The 26109-nt window shown below is 30.2% G+C and overlaps 1 protein-coding gene across 1 annotated transcript in view; it reads left to right on the top strand.

Moving 5' to 3' along the window:
• The window catches only part of LOC136985972 (agrin-like), a 139987-nt gene that overhangs the window by 92306 nt on the left and 21572 nt on the right, over nucleotides 1-26109 (top strand). Inside the window, exons 4-5 of the mRNA XM_067283391.1 lie at nucleotides 9488-9724; nucleotides 22935-23150. Of these exons, the coding sequence (XP_067139492.1) occupies nucleotides 9488-9724; nucleotides 22935-23150 (453 nt within the window). The remainder of the gene's footprint in view (nucleotides 1-9487; nucleotides 9725-22934; nucleotides 23151-26109) is intronic.

The raw sequence follows: 26109 nt of genomic DNA, 5'->3' as shown, positions 1-26109 counted from the left end.
TTAATATTTACTTATTTAAAGTTAATTAGTAAGAGTATAAAACACAGTCTTTCAAAGAGAAATTACCTTTTAGAAAAGATATTATTACTTTTAATTCATTTATGTTATTTACAAAATTCAATTACTTAAATTTAAATCAAAAATGTATAGCTTGAGTTGTATTTAAAGAAATTTTGCTTAAAATGAACGTTCTCCGAGGATAACGCATCTCATTTATTATTTATTGACATGAAACATTTTTTTGTCTTCTTTCCTCCAGCTTCTAAACTTTAACATTATTTTTTTTTATTTTATTTTTGTAGATGCATAAAATGTAAAATTTTGAAAAAAGTAATTTTACATTTATATATTTTTTGTCTTCCTTGACGACATGCACATATCATTATATATTTAAAGATATTTTGTATTAGTTTTGAAGCGTAAAAAGTATGTATATTTTTTTCCTAAACAAAGTTAGTTTTTGGAAATGTTAAATTATTCTTCCTTGATAATTCTTAGTAAAGTGGGAATCGACAATGCTAAAGCAATTTCTAAGAAAGAGAGAGAGAGAGAGAGAGAAATGACGATTGTGGTTCTCCACACAGTCCAACAGAGGAAGTGAAGCGTAGAAGTACGCTTCAATGACTGGACGAACAACCCACGACATCGACCGTTTTCTAAGTTGAGAATCTCTTTACTAGAATATCGCTACATCTCAATAATTTCTAAGATTATCGACGGTAATAAATCCTAATTTGTATAGTTTAAATTCCGTTTTGGAAGGTATAAAATTGTTAATCCTGTTAGAGTACTGTTTAATAGTCTATACGATGTGATCTTCTCTAGATGTCTTCTCTTAAATCGGGTTTAAAACTGTTTCAAAATTACTACAATGATTTATCGTGTGAGTAATACTATTTGCAGCATGTGCAGCGTAAAAACCACTTTACTGTCTTTAACAACTTGTTCTATCTTCGAGTCGTGCTTTCATCTCTCTCTCCTTATGGCTCCAGTTTAATTTCCTCCTGTTTTTTCCTAAACTTACACTATAATTACTAGAATTTACTATTACTCAACAGTTTTAATAGTTAGATAGGATATAAAAGAGAGTTTTTACTATTTAAATTTCACTCGGAAATCTATTTTTAAGGATGTGTTGCCTCTCTAAAAATACTTGGTTCAATATTAAATAGCAGAATGGGTATTCAATTCTGTGTTTTATTCTTACTCTTCTAGAAATGGAAAGAGGAAATAGAATAGAGAAAACGTAATTCATATGATAAAAATCTTTTATAAAATTCTATTTTTTAATATTATAACTGTGAAGAAATTAAAAATTTTAAAGAATAAAAATCTGTTATGTTTAATGTGCAATTGACAGATGCTACACTATTTCATTACTGTATAAAATTTCATTTTTTGAAAAAATAATATCTTAAATTTAAGTATATATTTATAATTATTTTCTTGGCGATTTTATCTTTTATTGCCTTCTTCTAGAAGAATTTTAACGCGTAAAAAACGTATTTTAATTTTATTACAAGATTCCAACCCAGAACTTATTCTTTTCTTCATCCCTTGGGTGATATTATTATGCATGTGAGAATTTTTTTCTCCTTTTCTTTATTAGTATTTATATAAGATTGGGTTTTGCTTTATCTTTAAACCGCAAATTGAAGCAATATCGGAGGTTGTTAACACCAACATCACATCGCAACTGCTCCAAATAAACTCATCCAGCACCACCAGAGTTACAGAGTCATGAAGCGGAACATCTTCTCGTTTCTATGGCAACCGATGACCTCTAAGTGACCTGTAGTAGAGGATAGCAAGTGTCTGAAGGATTGCAGACCGCTCAAATGTCGATACCAGCCTTAAGATGACCTTCCTTTCCAAGGAAATGTAATGGAGAGTTCCTTAGCCATCACTGCCAGGCCTTCAACCATTTTAACAACTTTTTTGACACACTTAAAGTGGTCGCTGTATACTCTGGGTAAACAATCGTTTTCCTAACTTCTAGCTCACTTGTTTAACTTTTACTCTTTGTCAAAAGTAAAGAAAAGGCTACGAAAATAAAACAGCAAAAAAAATTTAAACATTAAAATCCAAACAAGATAACGTTTAAAAATTATCTTCGAACCTCCGAGGATAACAGCAATTATTTCTTTTAATTTTTACGGTTTTTTAAAACATTTAAACGAGATTAAAAGGCAAAAAGTGAAAGTACTTAACTGAATTAAAATTGTGAAATTAATTAATTGCTTATTAAGTAACTATTATAGCAATTATCCAGTTAGAAAGAACAAACACGTAGCTAGTTTATGTGACTCGTAAAGAAGTAAATTTAATAATAAAATTTTCTTGCTTTTTACCCCAAAGACTTTGAGGTAGAATGATGTAAGAGGTTGCTAGAAGCAAAGCAGTCAAGTTGTGCACGTCAAAATCTACTTTCATAAGAAGTAAGGTGTGTTATCCACTTCACACCATCATTTTGGCTTTAGGCTAGCATGCAATACCTACTTATACGAACTGGAAACGAGAAGGAAAATAAAGCGGAAAATCATTTTATTCCGTTTCTATCATGTCACTACAATTTCTTATCCGTATCATGCACGTCTTTCGTCCTATTTACTTAATCTTTGACGGTAAACACTTCTTTAACCTTTGCCAAAATTACAAGCAAGAGAACTGTGGCGGATAATGCAATTTAATCTTCTCCTCTAATATTATTATCGGGGATGGATTAAAATTAAATTACCAAACTGTAACGTGGAAGAATCGCGATGAGTTACGATCCCCCCTTAGAAGGTTACACGAATTTCATTTTTAACACCTCCTCTTACTGTCTTTTGTATAAAGTTAAGCTTCTTCAATTGTTTCTGTTAAGTTTAAAAACAATTTTTAATTGGGGACAAAACTAAATTTACACTTTGGAAGATATCTAGAATTCGTGATCTTGCTTGGATTACTTAGCTTTTCTTCATTGTTCTATTCGAGGGGGAAGGTTACGACTAATCACGTGCCATCTGTCGTTCTTGTCACGTTGTCAATGGACTTAAAAGCCACTACTATCTGGCTTCTTTCCTAACTCTCAGTATCTCTATTGTCTAAAGCAAAGCGGAGAAATCCCTTGAATTGGTATTTCTTGGCTTAGTACTTACCGAACAATGACTTGATACAATCTCCTCTTAACTGCATCTAACTGGTTAGAAAAGAAACTTTTACTTTGTTGCAAACTGCATTTCTTATTTTTATTATTATACCTTTTATTGTTTACTCAAAAATCTTAATTTAACTCGAGTTTATATATGAATTCCACTCCTGGAGAGAAAACATTAGATATTTTATGATAATTTCTACTCCTTGGCATTTCAGAATAAGTTAATTTAGTTACTTATTTTGAAATTTCCAGTTTCTTATATTGTAGACAGCTAATAATGATTTTTTCCATACTTTTTAATGCGAATTTATGCTTCATTTAAATAGTTATCAAGTAGAAAGTGTCGATAAACTTTAACTGCATGCGTTAAAATATCCAATATTAAGCTACTCAATTAAAATCCTATGAGAATGATGTTGCTTTGCGGCAAATTGAGTTAAGATGAACATCTTTTAAGATGTGTAACTTAATTACGTTGTTTAATATCATGTTTTTTCCTTACTTTAAACATTCACGTAAAACATTTTTTTATCATTTTACTTATAAAATCATTTAAATATATTAGAAAATTAGAAATATATCTTAATAATTTCACGTTAATGTAATAACTACCCTTACCTTCCTAGTTTTTTCATCTGTATCTAAGCAGATGTTTATAATGAAGAGGCTTCACTGCACGTCTTAGGTGTTTGAGGTGAAGCACGCTTTACAGAGACAAATTGTAAATTTTCTTTTCTATCCAGCAAATTAGTTTATAAATAAAGAAAACGGATTTATTTATCATGCGAAATTTAAAACCTCTTTTCAATTCCCTTTTTAAATTCTAACGATAACTAACTAATAAGGGAATTTCCACAATACTGTCTAGAGAAGAAGATCGATAGTAAAGTAATTTAACTGTGAGATATTCAATCACTTCTGATCGACATAATCAATAATAGATAGGCTTTCTGCTATTGGTAAAAGCGCAGAAAATGCAGTTAAGTGCAGTTTTATACGACAGACTTGAGGAATAACCTAACCATGAGCAATAAAGAAAAGCATGGAGGGGGAAAAAAGACGATCGAAATGATTAATTTATAGTAAAAATCTTATTCATTTGAGAAGAAATTCGGTGTTCATGGTGAATTTTCAAACGTTTTAAATCGTTTTTGAATGAGTTAATTGATCTTTTAATTCGAATTTTATTTGTTTGAAATATTAAGTTATTGCACTTCGTTTAAGAGAATTTTTTCCCTCTTCTCACATTAGAAAAACCTGAGAAAAATTAGAAAAATTAATTAGCTTTAAAAAATTATTTTGACGATAAGATTTTTATAAGATTATCTTCATAAATTACGATAAGAACTCGTAGGTGTGATGAGGTAAGATATTAATATCATTTTTTTAACTTTATGCAAGGATAATTTTTCAAAAAATTCCTTATCATGTTAAAGGATGATTATAAATTATACATTCAAGAAGAGTAATATAGCAAAATGTATAAACTTAAAAGTGAACAGTTTGATTTTATTTTGTTTATTGAAAATGAAAAATTAATTTTTTTTTTTATTCTTTTTTACCGATCGATAAACGTGTAAACAGAAATTTAAAATATCATAGTTCCTTAACCTTTGCTTATATATTCATGAATTTTAGTAAATAAATTATTAATATATTAATAATTTAAATGCTAAAGTTTCGTTTAAATTTAAATAATACCTATTTAAGTATTAATTTTAATTACGTGTATTTTAGCTTTTGTAGAATTACAGAAAGTTTTTAAGGGAAATTAATTTTTTAAATCGCGTTAATTTTTATGTATTAACAGCCGTATAATTTATGCAGAGATGAGAATAAAAATTCCCTAAAGTGTCTTTTTATTAAATTATTTAAATCGCATTAATTTTCAAGCAGGGAATTAAAGAAAGATACGAAGAAAATGGATAAAAATAAGATTATTCTAACTAATGAGTATTATTTTTGTATTTTAATGAATGTATTTATTATATATATGTATATATACATATATTACTGAATTGTTAATGTTTATTGCATTGTTTTTACCACTTAATCATCAGTTAAAGTTAAGATTTTTGAGCTCGAAAAAACGGTGACGTATAAAAATAATAAGTAGGTGAATAACTCCTCAACTATTAAAGCAATTTTAATAAATTTTCTTACGTTATTTACTGACTATATACTTAAGTAATCTGCAAAGTTTCATAAAAATTGAATTATTGCTTTTAAAGTTATTTACTTAAACATGCCGCTAGACACACGCAACTCACTTAACTCATAAAATTAGCTTTAAAGTCCCAATTTTATATATTATTCTTTCAGTTTTAATAGTTTATCGTTAGTTATGCGGGATAATAACCTATTTAAAATTGAACTTTTTAAAGTGTAAATGTAAAATTAAACGTTTGTGAAGCTGACAACTGGGCGGAACTCCTTTCTTTTCTTATCTTGTAGGTAGAGAAGAAAAGAAAAAAAAAATCACTTAATTTTCCTGTACTTAATCTAGATTAAAACACCGAAAATTGTCAACAGTGTGAAAGCGGAAAGTGTGAAGAAATTTCGTAATTTTCTTGAGCATTTTTAGTTTTAAACTATTGCAGAAACGTAACCTTTTATTGCTCTAAACAGAAAATAAAGAATTCCTTCCCCCTTACTTTAAAGAAATTGTTTAATTAATCTCACGAGGAATTATATTTTAATCAAGTTTTGCAATATAAAAACTTTGTTTATTAATTAAAGGATGAAAATTCATCACTTTTCTAGCATTAACATGTGGAAAAAACTGAACTGCGGGATTATTTAAGTCTGTGTACATCAGCTATAACTTATGATACGAGCATAAAATTTTGAATTAACAAAAAGTTTTGATGTAAAAATTAAATTTTTAATTCAAAACATTTTTTCTCTTCTCTTCCACCTTTTTTTAAAGCTATATAAAGCTTATCATTCTAAAGTTTCCATAAAAAGAAACTTACGGGAATAAGCGAACGTCCTCTTGTCTGTCCACTAACTGGTAAGAGAAATCTAAAATGGCTCCATTGCTTAAAATTTGTTGCATATGTTAAAAGATAAACTGTAAACATTATATACTTTAACCCATAATAAAGTCATTCTATAGCATCATTTCATTCGATATCATCACTGTAGTGTCAACTCCTTGTTATTCTTTTCAATAAAAATCCCGTGTAGAGGCCATTTTCTAGATTAGATTCACTACAATTTAACATTTTCGGGGGACAATTGTGATATCTTTTCTACAGTAAAGAGCAGCGCGTGATTTAAATTCAGTCCCCTAAAGCCCTCATAAAGTTGTTTGAATCTCCATACAACAATCTCCATTTACACATTTTCTCTTTTATTTAAGGGTCGATAAAAAGGGTAGATGCTGGACATTTCTCGATTATATAAAGGTTTGAAGGTTCTTCTTTAGAAAATTTTCTAAGTTGGAACGTGGCTTGCCCCGAAGTTGAATCTATATCTCCCCCATGCCGCATACCTGTCTTGAAAAAGTTCAGATTTACAGCTTGACTTTATCGCATCCACTCGAAGGCATTCCTTCGAGAATCGTTCACAAAATCCACTAAATTCTGTACTTTATCTCCGGTTCCACCCTTTTTACCTTATTTTTTTCTTAGCGGATTCGGAAATTAGGAACATTTCCGTTAACCGTACACATATAGATCGAAGGTTATTTTTTACTCTTATTAAATTAAACAGCAAACTTTGCTCTTTCCTTCTTTCCTACAGCTCGAATCTCATACTTGTTTCCGTTTTTTCCACTTTATATAACATATTTATATCCCTAAGCATCGATTTTCTAAGGTACGAATACACTTTGGAACCTTAATAAAAGGCTAAACTTTTCTATCTTTGTGAAAACAACAATAAGAAATAAGACTCATCCTCATCCTCTATATAACATTTGTATCAATCTGTTTGGGATCCATAAATTTTTTGGAGGGATTTCTAGTTTTGAATCTGTCTAGGATCCTTAGAGACTGGAAAACCTGATAAATAGCATCTCAGTTTTTTTGTATAACTCACGATAAGTAGAGAAGTAGAGGAGGCAATTTTCTTATAAATTTTTTTTTCAATTTTCATAATTCCGAATTAAATCTACTTTATCATTAGAATGTAAAGGAAATTCATTAGTAAAACTATGTAAAACTTTAATATAGAATGATTTAGATCCTAGAAAATTATCCAAATTTATCATCACTCGATGTTAAGTTAAGCTTCGAGATAATTATCATCTTGATAAGAGAGTGTGTGATTAATTTAACAGTAATTTTATATAAGAAACTTAACTATATAATATATTTTAGAAAATAAGTATAATAATTACGTGTAATCATTAAATTTCTTATCATTCAGAGATTTTCATCTTAGATGTATTTAATATAAAATTATCTTATCATCATGTAAACTAAATTTTTTTTAAAAAATGCATATCTAAACGTAATTTCACGATAAAATCTTCAAGTATATCTATAATAAGTAATAAAATTATCATCGTTTAATTATAATTAAAAAGAAACAATCATCTAGATATATAATCTAGATAAATTATATTATTCAAATAATGACATTTAATTGATAGTATTACATGCAAAGGTAATCATTATCATCAGAATAATGAATTTAAATTTATATAAAGTTATAATTATCAGTCGAATTTAATAAATTGTAACAATATTTATGAGTATAAAAATTAAATATTAATTCTAATTTAAGTTGATCACGATAAGGATGAAGAAGAGCAAGATGAGGATGAGAATGATCTTCCTCATCAGTAAGGAAAACACCGAACAGTCCATCTTCGTAGTAACGATTTAATGTATAGAAATCTATAAATTCGATATTATTCTTTAGAAAGAGAGGAGAACTTTTTTGTGAAACTAGCAAAACTCTTATATGCTTAAAAGATTAAAAAAAAGGGTCTTAAGAAGTCACACTTAATGCTTTCTGCAGTTTAAAAAAAAGGGGAAAAAATTCGATAAAGCGGTTCAACCTCACAAAATAGACTCAAAAATTGAGTTCGAAAATTCTATAAATAATTTATAAAAATGATAATTCTTTCAAATAATCTTAACTATTATTCTGTTCTTTCGCCTTTCATTTTTTAGTAGAAAATTTTAAGATTAAAATTATTTTCGTAACGACTAAATGATTTTTGCCTTTTTATTATCTTTTCGCGTGTAGAGAATATTTTCGCCCTCCTTTTATTCTTTTATATATATATAAATTTTTTCTTCTTGCCTCAAGAAACTCGCTCTTGAATATCTTTGAAAAATTTAATAGCGGGATTCATATGAATAATTCCATTAACCTATGTCAAAGTAGCTTATAGCTAGTTAGATAATACAATTTTCTGTTTCACGCTTTCCTTTTTATCTTCTATTTTTTTTCTTAAATTCCAATTTACAATTAACAATCTGCAGAGTTGTGCAAATTTTTCTCTTCCAGCAACGCTAGCAATTGGCATCAATTAGAATGGATAAATCTAAGCGCTTGACTGGATTAACTCGCTTTATAATCGTAAATTTATACAAATTGTAAGCGTGTTTTAATCAATTAATGCTTATAAAAAATCCGCCATTTTTTTCTTTATTTTTTAAATATTTTTTTCCTTAGATTCTCTCTCGCACTCTCTCTTTGGGACGAAATAAAACAGATCATTACGCATTGTGAAAATGCAGATTCTTGCTTCTACCATTGGGTGATTTTGTCTTCTTTTTTTTAGTGATTTTTCTTTCTATAACCACGATAAACATCGATCGATATAGGACAATACATGGAAGCACACACACAAACACATAGAAGCTGCACCCAACCAAAAATGGGTATTGCGATCGTTACAAACGACCATCTTCGCGCACGCTTATAACTTACACCACGTGGTACTTTAAATAGACGAAAAAAAGTAGTTTTTGGATAAGTTTTCCGGGCCATCTTATTAGTTTTACCCGCATGGGTGGGGCTGCTAAGGGTCTTGTTGAAGAGGAGTACACAGCGACCGATCTGCCAGTCTAATGAAATAACCTATTGATCGCATGCTGCCGGAGAGTGTGTGCGAGTGTTGTGTGTGTGTGTGGTGTGTGTGTGTGCGAGAGGGGTGAAGGTGTTCGTACGAAACGGTGTCTCCAGACATGCTAAGTCACGACACCCAATAATTGATGACTACACGAAAATAAAGCCATTTGTCCGGCTGGTCAAGCCAGAACCACGCGTGAGCTTACTAAAGCTTTCACTCCACAGCCATGGCAGAGCTGGGAGTGACAGCAAGCTCGCTATTTCTCGTCGTCTTCTTGCCTCACTTATCTTACTCGTGCTATAAATTTCCACCAGATATGAAGGATCCCTGCGAGGATAAGAAGTGCAACTTTGGAGCTCAGTGTAGACCATCGCTGGATGGGAGGACTTCCGAATGTGTATGCCCCGAAAAGTGTGCATCCTATGGTGACAATCGTGGTTCTAGACCCGTCTGTGGTACGGATGGTAAGGACTATGGTAACGTTTGCGAACTCAGGAGGACGGCATGCCGCGAAATGAGAGAAGTCGAAGTCAAATTCCAAGGAAGATGCGGTGAGTAGCGATTTCCTTTTTTGATACCCTTAGATTATACGCGATACCACTACATGGATGGCGCGACGCGTCGTACTTCACGTATATTTTTCTTAATTTCACGCGTTAATTAATTAATTTAATTAGATTTAACGCATAATTTTTCCCGTTTTTTCACCAAATCTCGCGGGTTTTAGACAGTGTTGTCACGGTTTAACCCCTTATGATTTATCCAATATAAACAATGTATCAGTTTAGTGTATAGATTCAATTCTTCACTCAAACACGTCCTCTATGGACTTGCTTTAGTCGATAACGTGGGACAATTTGTCAAAGAGTCGTTTCACAAGCAAAGTCGATAGCGAGTTGACGTTCTTTCACATAGAATACTAACCCAGAGAGAGCCACTTAGTGTTGCTAGTAACTTATGGTGGCCTGCCAATTATAGATTTTAAAGTGACTTTTACGTTACTTAACCGTGAATTTGTATGGATCACCTTAAAAATAGATGGAGTACAGGAATATTTAATTAGGATTTCTTCTCGTTTGTTCAAATTCTTCTCGGCTTATCTAACACAAGAATTTCGAAAACATTGTTTTGTTTTATTTTATCTCATAAAAAATAGTCTCTAGCGTGGCAATCTGATAAAAAAAAATCTCCTCGAGCGTGTTATCTTCATAGAGCTCACACAAAACATTTTAAGAAACATCATTCCATTATTTTATCCTTTACAGGAGATGGAGTAAAACCGTTTACAGCAGCAAGAAAAACATTAATTTAAATGGGATTTAAACGGTAGAGAGAATAAATAAATTACCATTCGATACCTTATAGACCTTATATAAATATATATATATATATACTCTTCTCCATATCGATTTTGTAATAATTTTCCAAAAATATTCATTTAAATTCGGTAAAAAAATCATTGGAGCATAAAATTTAAAATTTGGAAAAATAAAAAAAATAAATCAAAATATAAACATTTGCATAGAAGTAGGTTTTCAATTTCCGTTATTGTGTTCTCCACTGTCTAGATTATATTTTAAAACTTATACTTCATAAGCAAAGATTATAAACCAAATGTTATAGTGAGGTGAACTTAAAAGAATAGTAAACAGAGAAAGGCAATTTTCTTTAATGGCATAAAAATAAAATGTTTAGGAAAAGACATCGTTAAGGATGAGTTAATGGTATTTGAAGCTAAGTTTGTCTATCGGCTTCTTTAGAAGGTGACATTTTTTTCTTCTTCTTCTTCATCTTCTTAAAAACAACTTAAACAAATGCATTGGTATAAAGGGGTTCCGATGGGATTAAGAACTTTAAAATGATCTAGTGATGTTTTAAGAAGTTGAAGCACGTTTCTTTCTATCTTGATATTACACATGAACAGTTAATTAGGTAAGAGGTTAAGCTATCTTTTTTTTCTCTCATCACGCTCTGATTGTTATTATTTTTTCTATATTTTCCTGCTTCTTCAGTAACTGAACTTGTTGAAAAAAGTTCTAGCTTCCCAAATAGTGTTTGTCCTTCGATTTTCTGCCCACTGTCATTTCTGTACCAAAATGAACCGAACGTTCTTCGGCCTCAAGCCATCACTAAATGATAGGTATTAGTGGTATAAATGTTACTTCCTTGTTGCAGTTATTTTTAGCTTGTAGTTACAGGACTAAATGTACTATAGATCGTTTGTTTGATAAATATTTCTTATACAATTACTACTAAAGAATACATTTAAAAGGCCCAAAACTTGTAATTTTCATTCGATTCATGTTTAAGGACGTAGCAAGAAAATCGAATTCGATTATTTTCTTTCTGTAATTTGAAATGTTACCTTTTCCAATTTTATTGCTTTGTAGAACTGCTTTACGAGATTTTTACAAAATATTAACTTTGTAACGTTATTGGAAGTGGTCGAGAATCTTTATTATGAACATTCCTATTTTCAATTTCTTGTAAGAATGGAAATATATTCTTGTACAGTTTCTCGATTTAATAGTTAAACAGGACCATTTTTCTACATCTTTGCCAAATATTAGGTTCTTATCTCTAACAGAAGTATGAGATAATCTTTATGATGAACACCTTCCTATTTTCGATTTCCTGTAAGAATATATGAAGAATGCAAATATATTTATGCCTGGTTTAATATTTCATTCTCTCAACTTATTAGTTAAATGAAACTATTTTTTCTTTATTTTTTTCTAAATATTAGGTTCGTATGTCTCACAAAAGCATCCGAGAATCTTTATGATGAACATCTTCCCATATTCGAATTTTTATATCAAATATATTAAATATTAAGAAATATTCGCCCATAATTTGAAACGTTACGCAGTTTTATTACTTAGAAAACTCTTTCACGAAGATTTCATGAATATTAAGTTCGTAACATCAGTGAAAGTTGTCGAGATTCTTTACAGTGAACGTTTCCATTTTCAACTCACATATGAATATAAAAAAATGGAAATATATTCTTTTAAAGTTTGAAATGCTTCCTTTCCGTAATTTGACAGTTAAGTAGGGCCATTTTTCTATATTTATACCAAATTTTGAATTAATATCTCGGTTAGAAATGCTGGAGAATCTTTATGATGAACATCTTCCCATTTTCATTTTTTATATCTATACACATCCAAGAATTAAATTATATTCATTAATAATTAAATATATATATATATATATTACACTTTCACAATTTTATTGCTTAACAGAACCTGCTTCATAGAAGTTTTTGCCAAATATTAAATTTGTAACAAATTCGAAAGTGATCGATAATCCTGAGGGTGAATATCACTATTTTCACTTTCTACCAAGGATAATGGGAGGATGGAAAAATATGTTTTTCTATATTTTAAAATGCCTGATTTCTATACTTAGAGTTAAGTAGGGCCATTTTTCTATATTTTTTCTAAGTTTTAACTTCTCACTTTTAGAAACTCTTGAAAATCTTTATGACGAGTATCTTCTCATTTTTCCGATTTTTATGTGGAGCATATCAAAAAGTAGATTACATTTTTACCTTTTAAAAAGTAGCTTTTTCTCCAAATATTAAGTTTGTAGTTATTTTAAAAGAGCAGGAAAACATTTATGATATACATGTTCTAGTTTAATTGTTGAAGAAATAAAAATTCTCTTTATGTAGGAAAATTAAACGTAATTACTTTCACACTGTAGCAATTAAGAAAAGCAGTTTTAACCCGAATTTTCGTACGAAATATATTAATTCTTACCGTGCGAGGTAGGATCTTCAACAACGAACCATCACCCCAAATGCGATTCCAGTAATGGAAATTGGATGAAAGAGCAATTTAAGTAAATGTCGTGTTATCAATTTAGTGAAAATTGATATCGTGTTAGAATTGACATTTATTTTGTCAGAAAAAAATCCGAAAAAATCCAAGAAGTTTTATCTCAATTTGACATTTGAAAACTTCAACAAGAAAAATGATTGCAGATGTATAAAAAATAAATAAAAAAAATCCAAAACAAACTGATGGGTTCAACGTTAATATAACACCAACGATTTGGCGGATTTTTAGATAGGCTGGATGGTGTTTTTTGGCCGAAATCTCCCTCTCATTCTGTCTACCTCACCGGAGACAAATGACACTTGCGGAAATAGAGGACAAGCTAGCATATGGCTGAAAAGGAACTGGCCCAAGTGACGACTGCAACTACACATTCTCCCTCCTGTTTCGATACTCTTCCAACCGTACGACAATTTGTCTTCCTTTCTCCCTCGTTTTCTCCACGCTTCTTGGAGCAGCAGATAGAGGCTACACTCCGAAAATACTTCTGTATTCACCAAGCAAATGATATTACTTTCTGTCGTCTATGGTGTGTGTCCCTCCATTAGTGCTATGGTCTTATCTTGCTCCGCATCCCGACCTTCATCTTCTTTTAAAACTGCGAGAAATTATCAGTTAAAACTTTCTTCAAACGGGGTGTATCGATGTACAAAATAGAATAATCCATAGCGGAAATTGTTTAATAAGTGCACATTTAATATATTTACCTTTCACACGTCATAAATTTCGAATGGATAATGAATGTTTTATGCTTTTCCTGTTTAGATAATGAGTTAAAGTTTGATAAAATGGAAACTTTAACAACGTTAGTTTGTAATGTTAACACGATTATTGCATTTATTTAACGCCAAAAAAGTAGTTTTAAAAGTTAATTTCTTTACTTTTAAGTGCGAATAATCCCGTGGTAATGGAAAATTTTAACTATTTCACGTAGAGAATTAATTATAAGTGATAAAAATGCACTCGATGCAACTCGTAACCCCGTTGTAATTTAATTAGAAATCCAATTGAGAGTTTTGATTCCAGAATGGTAACTCGACCACACCCAATAAGCTATAAATAAAGCAGAAGGAGTATATTCATTATTGAAAAAGAGTTTTGTCATGCATACGAAATTCTTATCCACTTAATTATTATTTTTATGGGTGTGATACAGGTTAAGTTAGGTTAGAGAACCTATGACGAACCTTATCTTCATACCTTCACCGAAATTTTAATCATATCTGAAGTAGTAGAAACGGAAAATGTAAACAGAAAATAGGAAAAGTCGAGAAGAGTGATGTTTGGATAAGAGTTAGAGTAAAGGAATTTCGACTCGAGTAATCTCTTTACGAAGATCTTAGTTGTTAATTAATATTCAACGGTTATCACTAGACGTTATTTATGTTCAAGTTATGTACACGGACGACGTCACAAACCAACCGACCATTCATACATTCACTTCTTTAATGTAAAGCAAATTAACGAGGTGTGAGGCTATGATTGCATTTCTCCAGCATTTTCTTGATAATGGGATACTTTCTTCCTTCGCCTCTTTCCTCTTATTTTCTATTGTATTCTGGATAAAAGAGGCGAAGTGCTGCTACACGAGTCGAACATTCGCTAAGTCCAATTACTCTTGTTACTGTCTCCGATAATCATGTCACAAAGAGCCCAATTCTGAGACTTCTCTAAATCTTTATTAAAAGTTGAAGAGTAATGATTATTCTAATACAATTGTCGCAACTAAAGCAACGATTTTCAAGAGAAAAAGTCAATTTTTTTAAACATCGACGTGATTTTCCAACTTTTAACTTATTAAAATTGCTTAGAAATCTCCATCTTCTTAGAAATGAATATAATATCAATTTATCCAAAGAGGAAGTAATCTTTTCTATAGATAAATTGAGATTTTATCCGTTTCTTAAGATAAAAATAAGATTTAAACAATTTTAATAAGATACAAGCGCGAAGATTTCATCCTTGTCTCCTTAGGAAATGAATAGAATCTCCATTTATCCTAGAGGAAATTAGAATCTCCATTTATCCTAGAGGAAATTGAGATTTTTATTTATTTTTCTAAGATGAGAATGAGGTCTAAACAATTTTTGTAAGACACAAGCATGAAAATCTCAGTAGAAAATGGATAAAATCTCAATTTATCGTGAAGGAAACTTATATTTTTGCACTTTATATCCGTCAAATACATCTTCTTTCGTGCAGATGTCATTAAACTTTTTTCCCCTTAACTCGAAACGTCATAAAATATTTATGGTAGCATTATTTATCACAAATATATATTCGGCATTTTTAAAAACGTTGCTTCGTTCGAGTGAGCCTTTTTCTTTATTTAATTGTTTAAAAATTACTTCTCCATTCTCTCCAGAAGATCACAAGAATCGTTATGATGAACAATGGAAATCTCTGTAATGAGAATTGGACTTGATTAATTATAGAAAACGTCTTTTCAAAAATGGAATTTTTAATTTAATCTTAGTATTATCAATTCGTTTTAGGTTTAGAATAGAATTTCTCTCATTTTTTTACCATTTTACTTGTGTTTTTCCGCTTCAAAACACTCTCAGAATTTTTCTTTCTCTAAAACTTATTCAAGTTATCCTCATCTTCTGGAGGAGTCTGGGATTAAAATACTTACTTTATTATTACTTCTGTAGCAAAAGTTATATAGAGAAGTGAATAAAAATAGAACTCCGATAGTAACATATTTGTTTTCATTGTGAAAACAAGAAAAAAAAGAAGCAAAGTTGGCAGTAAAACTGGACTACAACGCCTCATTACACTTACCTTTCATTTTATTGATTTTTTTGCATTTCCCTGGAGAATGGGAGGTGTGGTTGGTGTCTTGCTTCAAGATACTAAAAATAATAGAGACATACTATCCAATTAGACAGTCGTCGAAAAGTTCTTATCATTTTTTCCATTGCAAAACAGGAATTGAAACTCAAAGGTATAACGATCGTTCAGAGATTACAACTGCACTATTACACTAGCAACAACATCTACTCTATAATATATGTATATAGATAAATATATACATGTATACAAGTTCTTTATGCAGATGAAAGTCTGCTAGCATCTTTCTTATCCCATAACCTGAAAGAAAAGCTTTAGAATATAAAATATCAGAGAAGGAAACATTTGTTCGAACACAATATTATTTTGGGGAGAAATGATACAAAAATAACTTTTTTACGCAAATTTGAATTTTTATAAAAACTACGAGATTTTAAATTGATAGAATTTCAAAATATTTCTCTGAATATATCTTTCTATCTATAGATGTATACAAACTCCTGTGTGCATACGTCTGTATCTTTGTATGATGCTCTTATAGTAATAATTCAAAGAGGATCATCTTTAACTGAATATTATACATGTTTCGTATAAATTGGTAGGCGTGTTTTTGCGATATTTATTTTCCTTTTTTTACGTTTATATAAAAATATTTCTTTATCCTGAATTGTCATAAATTTTAAATATTTTTTGTTGGTTATAAAACTTTTTATTTTGTTTTTTCTCTCTGTAAGGTGAAATATATGGAAGTTTAGAATATTGTAGGGAATTTCTAGAAATCTGTAGAGAATTGATGATAGAAAACACTATTTTTGGATTTTATTTTATGTCTAAGGGCAAGAAATCTGGTTATTTGTGATGAAAGTTCCATAGGGGCCGATAATCTCTTCCTGGAGAAAAAGAATCGTTCCTACCCATATTCTGATTTTTAAAAATGCATTTCTAAGCTTAAAATATGTTAAAATTTGAAGTTATTTTCGTGTTTATCCATATAAAAATAGGACTTTAAAAATATTTTTGAAAAAAAATAATAAATTTAACGTTTTTAATGGAATAGTTTCCCAACTTGTTTACATTAAATGATAATAGAAATTCGTATTGTAGAATAAAAATTAAAGTAAAATATATTAAATTTTAAATATTTTATTTAAAAATCATATTTAAATTTAAAATACAAACATCGAAAAGAAGCTCAAGATCAGCATCCTCTGCATCCCATTCTACATTCGTCCCATTTAAACATATACGAAAGCGCAATAAGAAGCAATAACGATTTATATATGCCGAATATTATGCAATAAACCATTTTTATCCATTACTATTTTATAATACTTTTATCTGGCAATATTATTTTTTTCTCGAACCATGCGTAACGATCGATTTACAAAGTTGGAAAAACTTTCGCCTAAGCTCACTATAAATTCAAAATATTTAAAGTTTGGAATATATAGTTTGAAGTATCAGTACGTAAAAAGGGAATTAAGGGTAGAAGAAAGTAAAATTAAAGCTTCCTGAGAAGCATCCTTCACATTATAATAGCAGGCATCATATTTCAAGTTACATATCACAACGAACAATGTATATACACAACACCTCCTGTCAGTTCTCATGTTTCCTCGTCAAGCTTCCAGTTCTCATTGGCATTTTGCGGACACTCATTTCTTACAACTTCTTCTCTACTATTTTTTTCTAGATGATGCTTTACCTTTATCTTCGTCTCGCAGCTGTAAAGTGCATAAGATTTTGTTTCCGTTTCAATACCTCCAACCGATAACCCGGTACGGTTCAAAGGATAGATATGTACGTTTACTTATTTAGCTGTAGCAAAAATAAATCTTCCCAAGACAGCTTTTTGTCTGGAGGTGGATAAAAAATAAGTTTTTTTTCTTTATTTTTTAGTAAATTCGAAAAGTCCTTCTTCCATTTTCTGATGGAAGCAAGACCACTTGGAGTAAATCTCTTCTATTTTAACACGTTTCCAACCAGTTGTTTGTTTACAAAATACTTAAATTATTTGCTTCTCGTGACATCTATTTCCGAAAACAGCCTCCGGTTAGTTGCACAGGTTTACACAGCTCATGTCTCCTGTCACTAATTCTATTTTGTGCTGACCATTCTCGAGTTATTAGATTAACTTTGCCACAGACCACGTTTCTATCAGCTCGGAACAAGAGTTCACGACTGTCACAAAATATATCTGCACTTACCAAATTAAATTTTCCCTCTTCTTGTCTTTTAAATATTAAATTTTTGTTTTAATTATTCCATTCTTGATGCTAGAGAAGAGCTAGATGAATGGGTAGAAAAAATATTCCTGGGGAAAAATTTTCTTTAGATGAAAACAAGATATTGAACGTTTCAAGATTAGATACGAATTTAATTAGAAAGTAAAGGGTAGAAAACACAATTCTGCAGCTTAATATTAACTTTCAATGCTTTCCTCTCTTTAAACATTAAGGTAAAGTAGATTTTTTTAAAGATAAGATTGCGATAATGTCAACTACGGATTTGTAAATAGTAAGAATTCTCCCTCATTAAGCTGCTGAAAGAATCTAGGGAAAAAGTTTCGATTGAAGGGAGAAAAATCTTATTTTAAACGCGTTTTCCCCGTTTTCCCAACAAAATTGTTCCATTGTTAGCTTCATTTAATGGTAAACTAACCTTAAAAAAGTTACAAACTTTATCAGAAACCATCTTAGAAGACAAATACGGACAATTGAAAGCAGAAGTGATAGAATATCTCTTAATGTCCAAACTGAAACAGTAGGAGGGACGATACACGAGCAGATAAACGGACGAAAATAAATTTCTTACTTCCAGATGGTGTTAGAATGATTTAGTTCCCACATTCTGCACGTTAGGGGGTTTGTCCTACAAAAAAATAAAGGACGAAAGCGTGTAAGATGTCTATTAATCTAAAGTATGAGGTTAATCGATAATGCGAACTGTCTCTTCATCTTATGGCAATTTTCAACGGGGGTTTTATTGGGTGAGACATGAACACTTGTCATCCAAAAATATATTTTTAGATCAATTGTTATCTTTTCCAATTCTCGCCTAGCTTAAAATCTCCATCTTTTTCTCTTTCCAACATCATTTACATCCCATCGTTGATGCTGATATCTGTTGTGATGATGCTCGACGAAACAATTTTTTTCAGTTGTTACATAAACTACCTGCAACATCTTTTACCTAGCGGTCAGTTATTGAACCGCAGGTAATGGGAATTCGCTGTTGGGTTTCTATCTTATCAATAATTCAACCGATACCAACCATGTCCTATCAAGGTAATAAATTAGGGAAAAACTAAGTTAATTGTTTGCTGTATTGGAATAAATCTCGATGAGTGATTAATGATTCATCTCATACTTCTGTCCTTTAAATATTTATAAAAATAATTATTGTATTTTCCCTAGTTTAGAAGATATTACTTTTTAATATTCTAGTGGCGTGTAAGATATTTTTTCCTGGAAGATTTAAGAGGATTAGGGATAATCTTTTAAAGTTTAATTGCGATTAAAATTCCTTTTTTTCGGTGGCGATATTTATAAATGGAGTGAATCAGAGAAGTGACAAGTTTTTCTTTGCTTTAAAACCATTTCCATCATCATCATCTTTATGATATTTTTCTCCATCTTGTCATTCTCAGTGTCACCCTGAATTTTATCCTCTCGTTTCTTGGTACTCCGAAAAACTTTCACATACATTTTTCACATAAAAAAAATATAAAATGGGTCTAGAGAAACAGAGTCAGCTCCTCCTTTTTTATCATCATCATTCGCATGCATTTCTTACATGCGGTTTTTTTTAAGATACCTCTTATCTACAGAAACAACTATTCTTTACGTGAATAGAGTTGGGTAAATTAACCTTTTTATGTGCACATTTGTCAAGTAAATGTGACATAGGCCTTTCTATTTCCGACTCAGTGTTGCCTATTGGCCGTTACTATGACAACGACGGTCCATCTATGACAGTATACAAGTAGCTGTACAGTATCGAAAAGCATGTTCGATTGGCACTTTGTTACAAATAATAAAAACGAATATTTAAGTATAGTTGATTGTTTGAATGGGGAATCGTTCTTCTCTAGAGCCTTACTTCTTGCTCTTTTCCTGTTTTTATTTTACGATATATTTACAATAATAGCCGTTCTAGAAGGGATGCTCGAGATAACAATTTTATCTTAAGGATAAGATGTTTAGATATAAGAAGGTTGAAAAATAGGGATGTGGAAGATGGGTCGATAGGAAGCTGCCATATCTTCCTGCTGCCAATTGTTATTAGGCAGGAGAACAAACGTGATTGAACACCTTTCACCTGTCCCTCCGCATTACCATCAGTGGCCAGCACACGGCGTATTCTTTCCAATAACAGATGACAAATTGTCTTTTCTCATGCCATTTGTTCAAAGTCAGCATTCTTATAAAACAACTATAACGTCTCTACGTTCCACGGCTATTATCGCATTTACGGTACACTTATTGAGTGTTGATCGATTGTAGAATTGCAAATTGTTCGTCGGGAGTTAAAAGAGAAATTCTCTTGAAATCTTTTAATCCTAAATTCAAGAAAAACTTTCTCTTTTCTTCTCCTATTTCTCAGCCTTCTCTCCTTTTGTAATAAAGTTTTTGCTTCAAGAACTCTTAATTTTAAAACATCTACCTTCCATTCTATGAGATCAAACTTTCAGAAGAAAAGTTTCAGGAATTTAAATCGCTAAGTTTAAAAGGTCAATTAAGTGAATTTGAATATTTAAAGCGTGTATTGTTGAAACATTTTTTAAAAGAATTCTTTTAAAAAAATTCTAAATTCTTCTCCAAAAAAAATTCGACTTTTATAAAAATTCAGCATTTGGTTTAAGAAAAATTATATTTTGTTAAAGAAATATTCTGTTTGTAAGAACATGTTTCCATTTAATTTCTACTTCATTTATCAAAGTGCTAGACTACAGTGTTGATTCTTTGGTAGGTATCCCATTCATCTATCCTACACAAAAGCCATCCAATACTAAAACTCTGTTGTTCGTCTCACACACAAACACACAACTGTATCTGCATTCTATCTAATCAGAGAAGGTCTTTCGACAGTAACTAAAATAATCTTTCAATACGTTTCCAGATTGTGTTAAATTACGTCGAGAAAATAGAGATTTAAAATTAAATTCGTTGATCAATTTTAGCAGGTTTCAAAGCATCCGATAACACGATACGAGAATTTCCTTTAATTTCCTTCAAGGAATTATAAAATTTATGCGAATATCGAGTTCCTGTTTTCAGAATTTTGTTGAATTTATCGACGAATTTTTTCTTCCAATATATATAATTAACTAATCATTTATTTTGTTAAGATAAAAAAATATATATCAATATATATAACTGGAAAAAAACTTCAGGATCTTTTACACTAATCTCGATGTCTGTTGATGACGTTAAACGGAAATAACATCTGACTCGTGCTTCCCGATCGGGAAACAGTAGCACGTTTCATCACCTCCAAAATGAAGACGTTGGAAACAATCCTCAATAGCTAATGTTGTATCGATGGTGTCTTCTTTTTTTCGGTTTTCATCATCCTTCCTCGTTTGACAGAAATGTCGCAGTGGTGACGTCATTTCCTGCAGTCCAAAAATGTCACCTTTTTGAAAATGAGTTTTTGTTGTCACCTTTTATTTAATATTTATCTTGGGTTTCAGTCGTTTAAATATTATTTTCCAGACGTCAAAGAGTTTGATCGAAGGAGAATTTTTAAAAGCAAATATTTTAAAAATAAAATTTAACAAATTTAAATAATAGATTAATCTACTTTTCATATTCTTTACGACTTGCTTTAGTTTAATATTTATTATTTCTTAATTATTCAATATAAAACTAAAAAGTCAATATTAAAACTTAATCAATATACATTAATAATTATTTAAATAAATATTTAATGTCGTAATTATAATGCTTAATTTTACGCCTTCATTAAATCTGTATTAAAGTTTAATTTACTAAGTTATAGTAAAAATAATTAGCTATAAATATTCGTTTCGGATAAAATGAGATGCTTCTCCGCATGACAGAGAACGGTTGAGGTGAAGCACGCTTTACAGGGGAAACCAGAAATACTCTTTTTTTTCCTCTTATTTTTCTCATTTTCTTTTAATCTAGTTGAATCTATTATTTTTACAAATAAAATATACGCTTTAGTAACGTTTAATCGAACGTTTATTCGAGGTGATAAATAAATTTTCGCTGATATTACGCGTCTTCGATGTTATCATATCGGTTATCAGATTGGCCACGATGATAAAGGGATATTGATGGACCGTTACGTTCTAACAGATAGGTGTAACGTTTTGTCTAAGGCATGTAATTTTCTTTAAGTATCTCTATCACGCAAACAACTTTGTCATGCACGATTACATGCTGCGAATTAAGTATTATTGTAATAATTAGTCGGGATCTATACGGACGATTGACAATTGATAATTTTAGTTAAATTCTGACGTGCCCAACCGTGTGTGCTATTACACAATGATAAATATCCTTTAAACATTAACACATATTAATTAAATTTTACAACCAGTTACTGAAACTTTTCCAGTTATAATCGGAAATTTGAAACTTTATTCTATATTTAGATATTCGCAACCTTTCTCTTCTTTCTTCTTCTTCTTCCTCTTTTTTTTCTAAAATATGGAATGTCAGATTTTTCAAATGAACTTTTTAATATATAGAGAAGAAAATGGATAAAATGGATTTAACTTTATAAAAAAATTTCATCGAAAAATCAATATACAATGTGGTTTATTTCTTACGTTTCAACATTTTAAGAAAGGAAAGTTGGATAATTCTAAAGAGAAATCAACTTAAGAGGAAGAATTGCCTCTTTTAAGATTTATTTTAATTTTATTTTTAGTAGGAGCGTTTTATCTTTTTTATATTTTCTTTTAATTCATAACTACATTTAAATAATCAATACAACCTTTCACGCAACTTTTTTAGGATACAGAATGCGCTTTAACTAAGATAGATTTACTGTTTTAAAGATTTTTAAAAGCTGTAAATGAATTTTAAATATATGAAACGAGAAAAAATATATATATTAAAATGAAAAAAAAAAACTTTATAAAAATCTTCAGATCCTTGCGAAGGTGTCGAATGTCCAGCATTTCAAGATTGTCAACTCGACGAAAACAGAAATCCCATTTGTAGATGTAATGCTATATGCACAACAGATATTCGACCTGTCTGTGCATCTGATGGTAAAACGTATACAAATGAATGCACTTTGCGTGTAGAGGCTTGTAAATCAAGAAGAAATCTTCGTATTATCTACAGCGGAGAATGCAACAAAGGTAAGCAGAAACTATGTTTTCTTTAATTATGATAAACATTCTCTTTATATATACAAACGGCTTAACTACTACACTACATGGTGATATTTACCAAACAAGATTAGTAATGGGAATTCAGAAAAATCTTTCAGCTTTTTCCTTCTACTAGTTTGAACTTTTATTGGAAGATCCATCTGCATATTTTATTCTCTTTCAGATAAGAATATTTTTACACGAAAATAGTTTCGCATCAATAAATAAAATGGAATTAACTAGAGAGGCTCCTCTCCAAACAGTTTACATAACAAAAGTAAATTTGCTCTTTACTCTCCTATCTAACTGTCACGGAATTGTTTAAATTTTTCTCTTTTTTAAAATAATTTTTTCACCTTTAAATATGTTTTATTTTATTAAAAGTTTCTTCTTTCTTAAACTTTTTTTTAATTTAAAAAATTCTTAAATATTTTCCTCGACTTTATACAAAGTTTCCTTTGTAAACCAAACATCATTACGTATTAAAAAGTGAGATGAGACTTGATTCAAAGTTAAATCTTAAACTAGGAAATGACATTTAGTGTCTGAAACTACAACATTTACTTGTAACAAGGTTTGAACACTTCATAAAATTATATTTACAAGTCGAATTCTATAATAAATTACTTTAACCTTTTCATCTTTAAGCAAAAATATTTACGCATTAAATATTTTAACTTTAATTTTAATTAATGGATATCGTGTGTTGCCATTTGAAATTTAATTTCACATACTTTTGCTTTCGTTTACTGAAGCAAAACTTTTGCTGGAACACGTTCTTCCCACTCTAAACGCCTATTTAATAGCTTAACTCACTTTTAATTAATATGGCTCACGAGAAATTATTTTTACCCCCCTCGACAAAAGGAGTGATACTTTAAATAAGCTTAAATATAGTTAGAATTCTTAAATATGAGTAATTTAACCGGTTTATAATCGAAATAACTAGACAAAAAATCAGTAGAATAGAAGAGAGAGCATCAAGAAAAAGATGCGGATGCAAAGGAGCCAATTCTCCACTTTACTTTTCTTCTCGGAATTCTTCCAGATCAGAACATGCCGTTAGAAAATAATTTAACTGGATGCCATATCTCATCAAGAGAAAAAGTTTCTTTGATTACCTGGCGCTTATATGGAGCCAAGAGAAAAACACGGACTGCTAATGGCCAGCTTCAGAATCTTCTACGAATTTCTCTTTTTCCCATTAGATTGTCGTGTCAGACAGTTAGCAATTATCCTGTAGATGTCCTGATAGACGTGCCATTAAGTACCAGCTAAGGAATAAAAGAAAGGGAAAATATCAACGACAGGAATTCGGTCATTCTACTTTTTTTATAACCTATCATAGATTGATTTAGTTCGTCGTTGATTCTTCTCTCATTCTATATACTATATATATCATCTACAATGTCAAGCCTGAAACGAGTAATTGGTAAAGTATATGAAGTTATCCAACAAAGGATTAATGTCACTACAATTCTGGAAGAAGATTAGGATCGTTAATCCCTCTTTCTTCCGACCAAAAAAGATAAAATATTGCCAGTTTACTAGTTACCTCTTATAATCTTATTGCAGGTGATCTCTTTGAAATTCGATAGTATAACTGTTAATTTACTACTTCTAAACACAGGTAATAACGTTAATTGCAACATGATATTCTTGATTTTAATAGACAAAAATTATCTTTCTGTGTATTTCAAAATGAAATTTAATTCTGAGCATCATTTGGCAAGTTTTCTAGTTAAAGAGTGCTGATGGAAAGTATCTAATTTACTCTCGATATATTATTTTTCCTCTTTCTTATACTGTTTAATATTTAAAGAGATTAAAATTATCTTGCCAACTAACTCTTAGTTTTTTATGCATGGAATTTAAGAATATAATTAAATTAATTTAATGGCTTTTATGTGTAGCTAAATATATTGATGTGAGGAAAAATTGATTCTTATTAAAATTCTTATACAGACTTTGATAATTGGACATTTATATATTTATATTTATTCTGTATTATAGAGTTTTACCATATTTTAAAGGCAGATTTTTTTCCTGTCCTCAATGACAAATGAATCTTCAAGAGACAAGAGAAGCAATTTTATAAGTTTTAAAATGCAATTTATAAAATAAAAAATGTTTACGTTAAATTTTGAAAAAGTTTTATTTACTTTAACTTAATTTTTATTCGCTTTTTTAAACATTTTAAATTGATTTAATTGAAAAAATCCTGTTATATCACTCCAGATACATTTATACGTCTCCAACTATCTAATAAGAAAATAGCTTCATCTGCAGCATCCTTCTTCAGATCCTCAGAGGAACATCTCTTACTTAAAATCTTCAAAAAATAAAGAATACTAACCATATTTTCTGATATTCTTGACATTTTCACGCGATACTACACTTATTTCCATCTTACATAAGATTTTTTTAAGTAACCTGTTGATATCCCTATGGACTCGACGTAGTATCTAAATGTATAAATCCTATAAATATAAGAAAAACATTTCAAGCGTACTACTAACCTCGTCAGAAACAACATTAATATTATATTAATTTCCCTCGATGCTGATATTTGTAATTCATTTGCATTCTGTGCAAAACTAAGGTCAGTACATCCTCCGGGATGCGGAGCAAACCTCCCATTTTAATTGCGTGTTTGGAACGCAATTTCTCTATTCTATTTGCGCACTTATTAACTGTGTTTACATAGATAAATCCCCGTAGATGTTATAAACTAATTTTATATACTCTGGTTAGAAGTTATATCTTAGCCAAATAGAAACGAAGAGAGGAAAAAGAAGATGAAGAAGGCGACCTTTTCGATTATAGATACATAAACTTGTTTAAATTTCAAAGTTAGTTCTGTCGTAGCACGAAAGTTTTTAGCTTTTTTTAATGTTTTATCTTCTGTTTTAATATATTTTTCTATCGTTTTCTTACAATACTACCG

This window comes from Centruroides vittatus, unplaced genomic scaffold (genome assembly GCF_030686945.1).
Source record: "Centruroides vittatus isolate TY-2023 unplaced genomic scaffold, ASM3068694v2 contig_983, whole genome shotgun sequence".
NCBI classification, from domain to species: domain Eukaryota; kingdom Metazoa; phylum Arthropoda; class Arachnida; order Scorpiones; family Buthidae; genus Centruroides; species Centruroides vittatus.
Note: the sequence above shows the minus strand (reverse complement) of the source record. Positions and strands in the feature narration are given on the sequence as shown.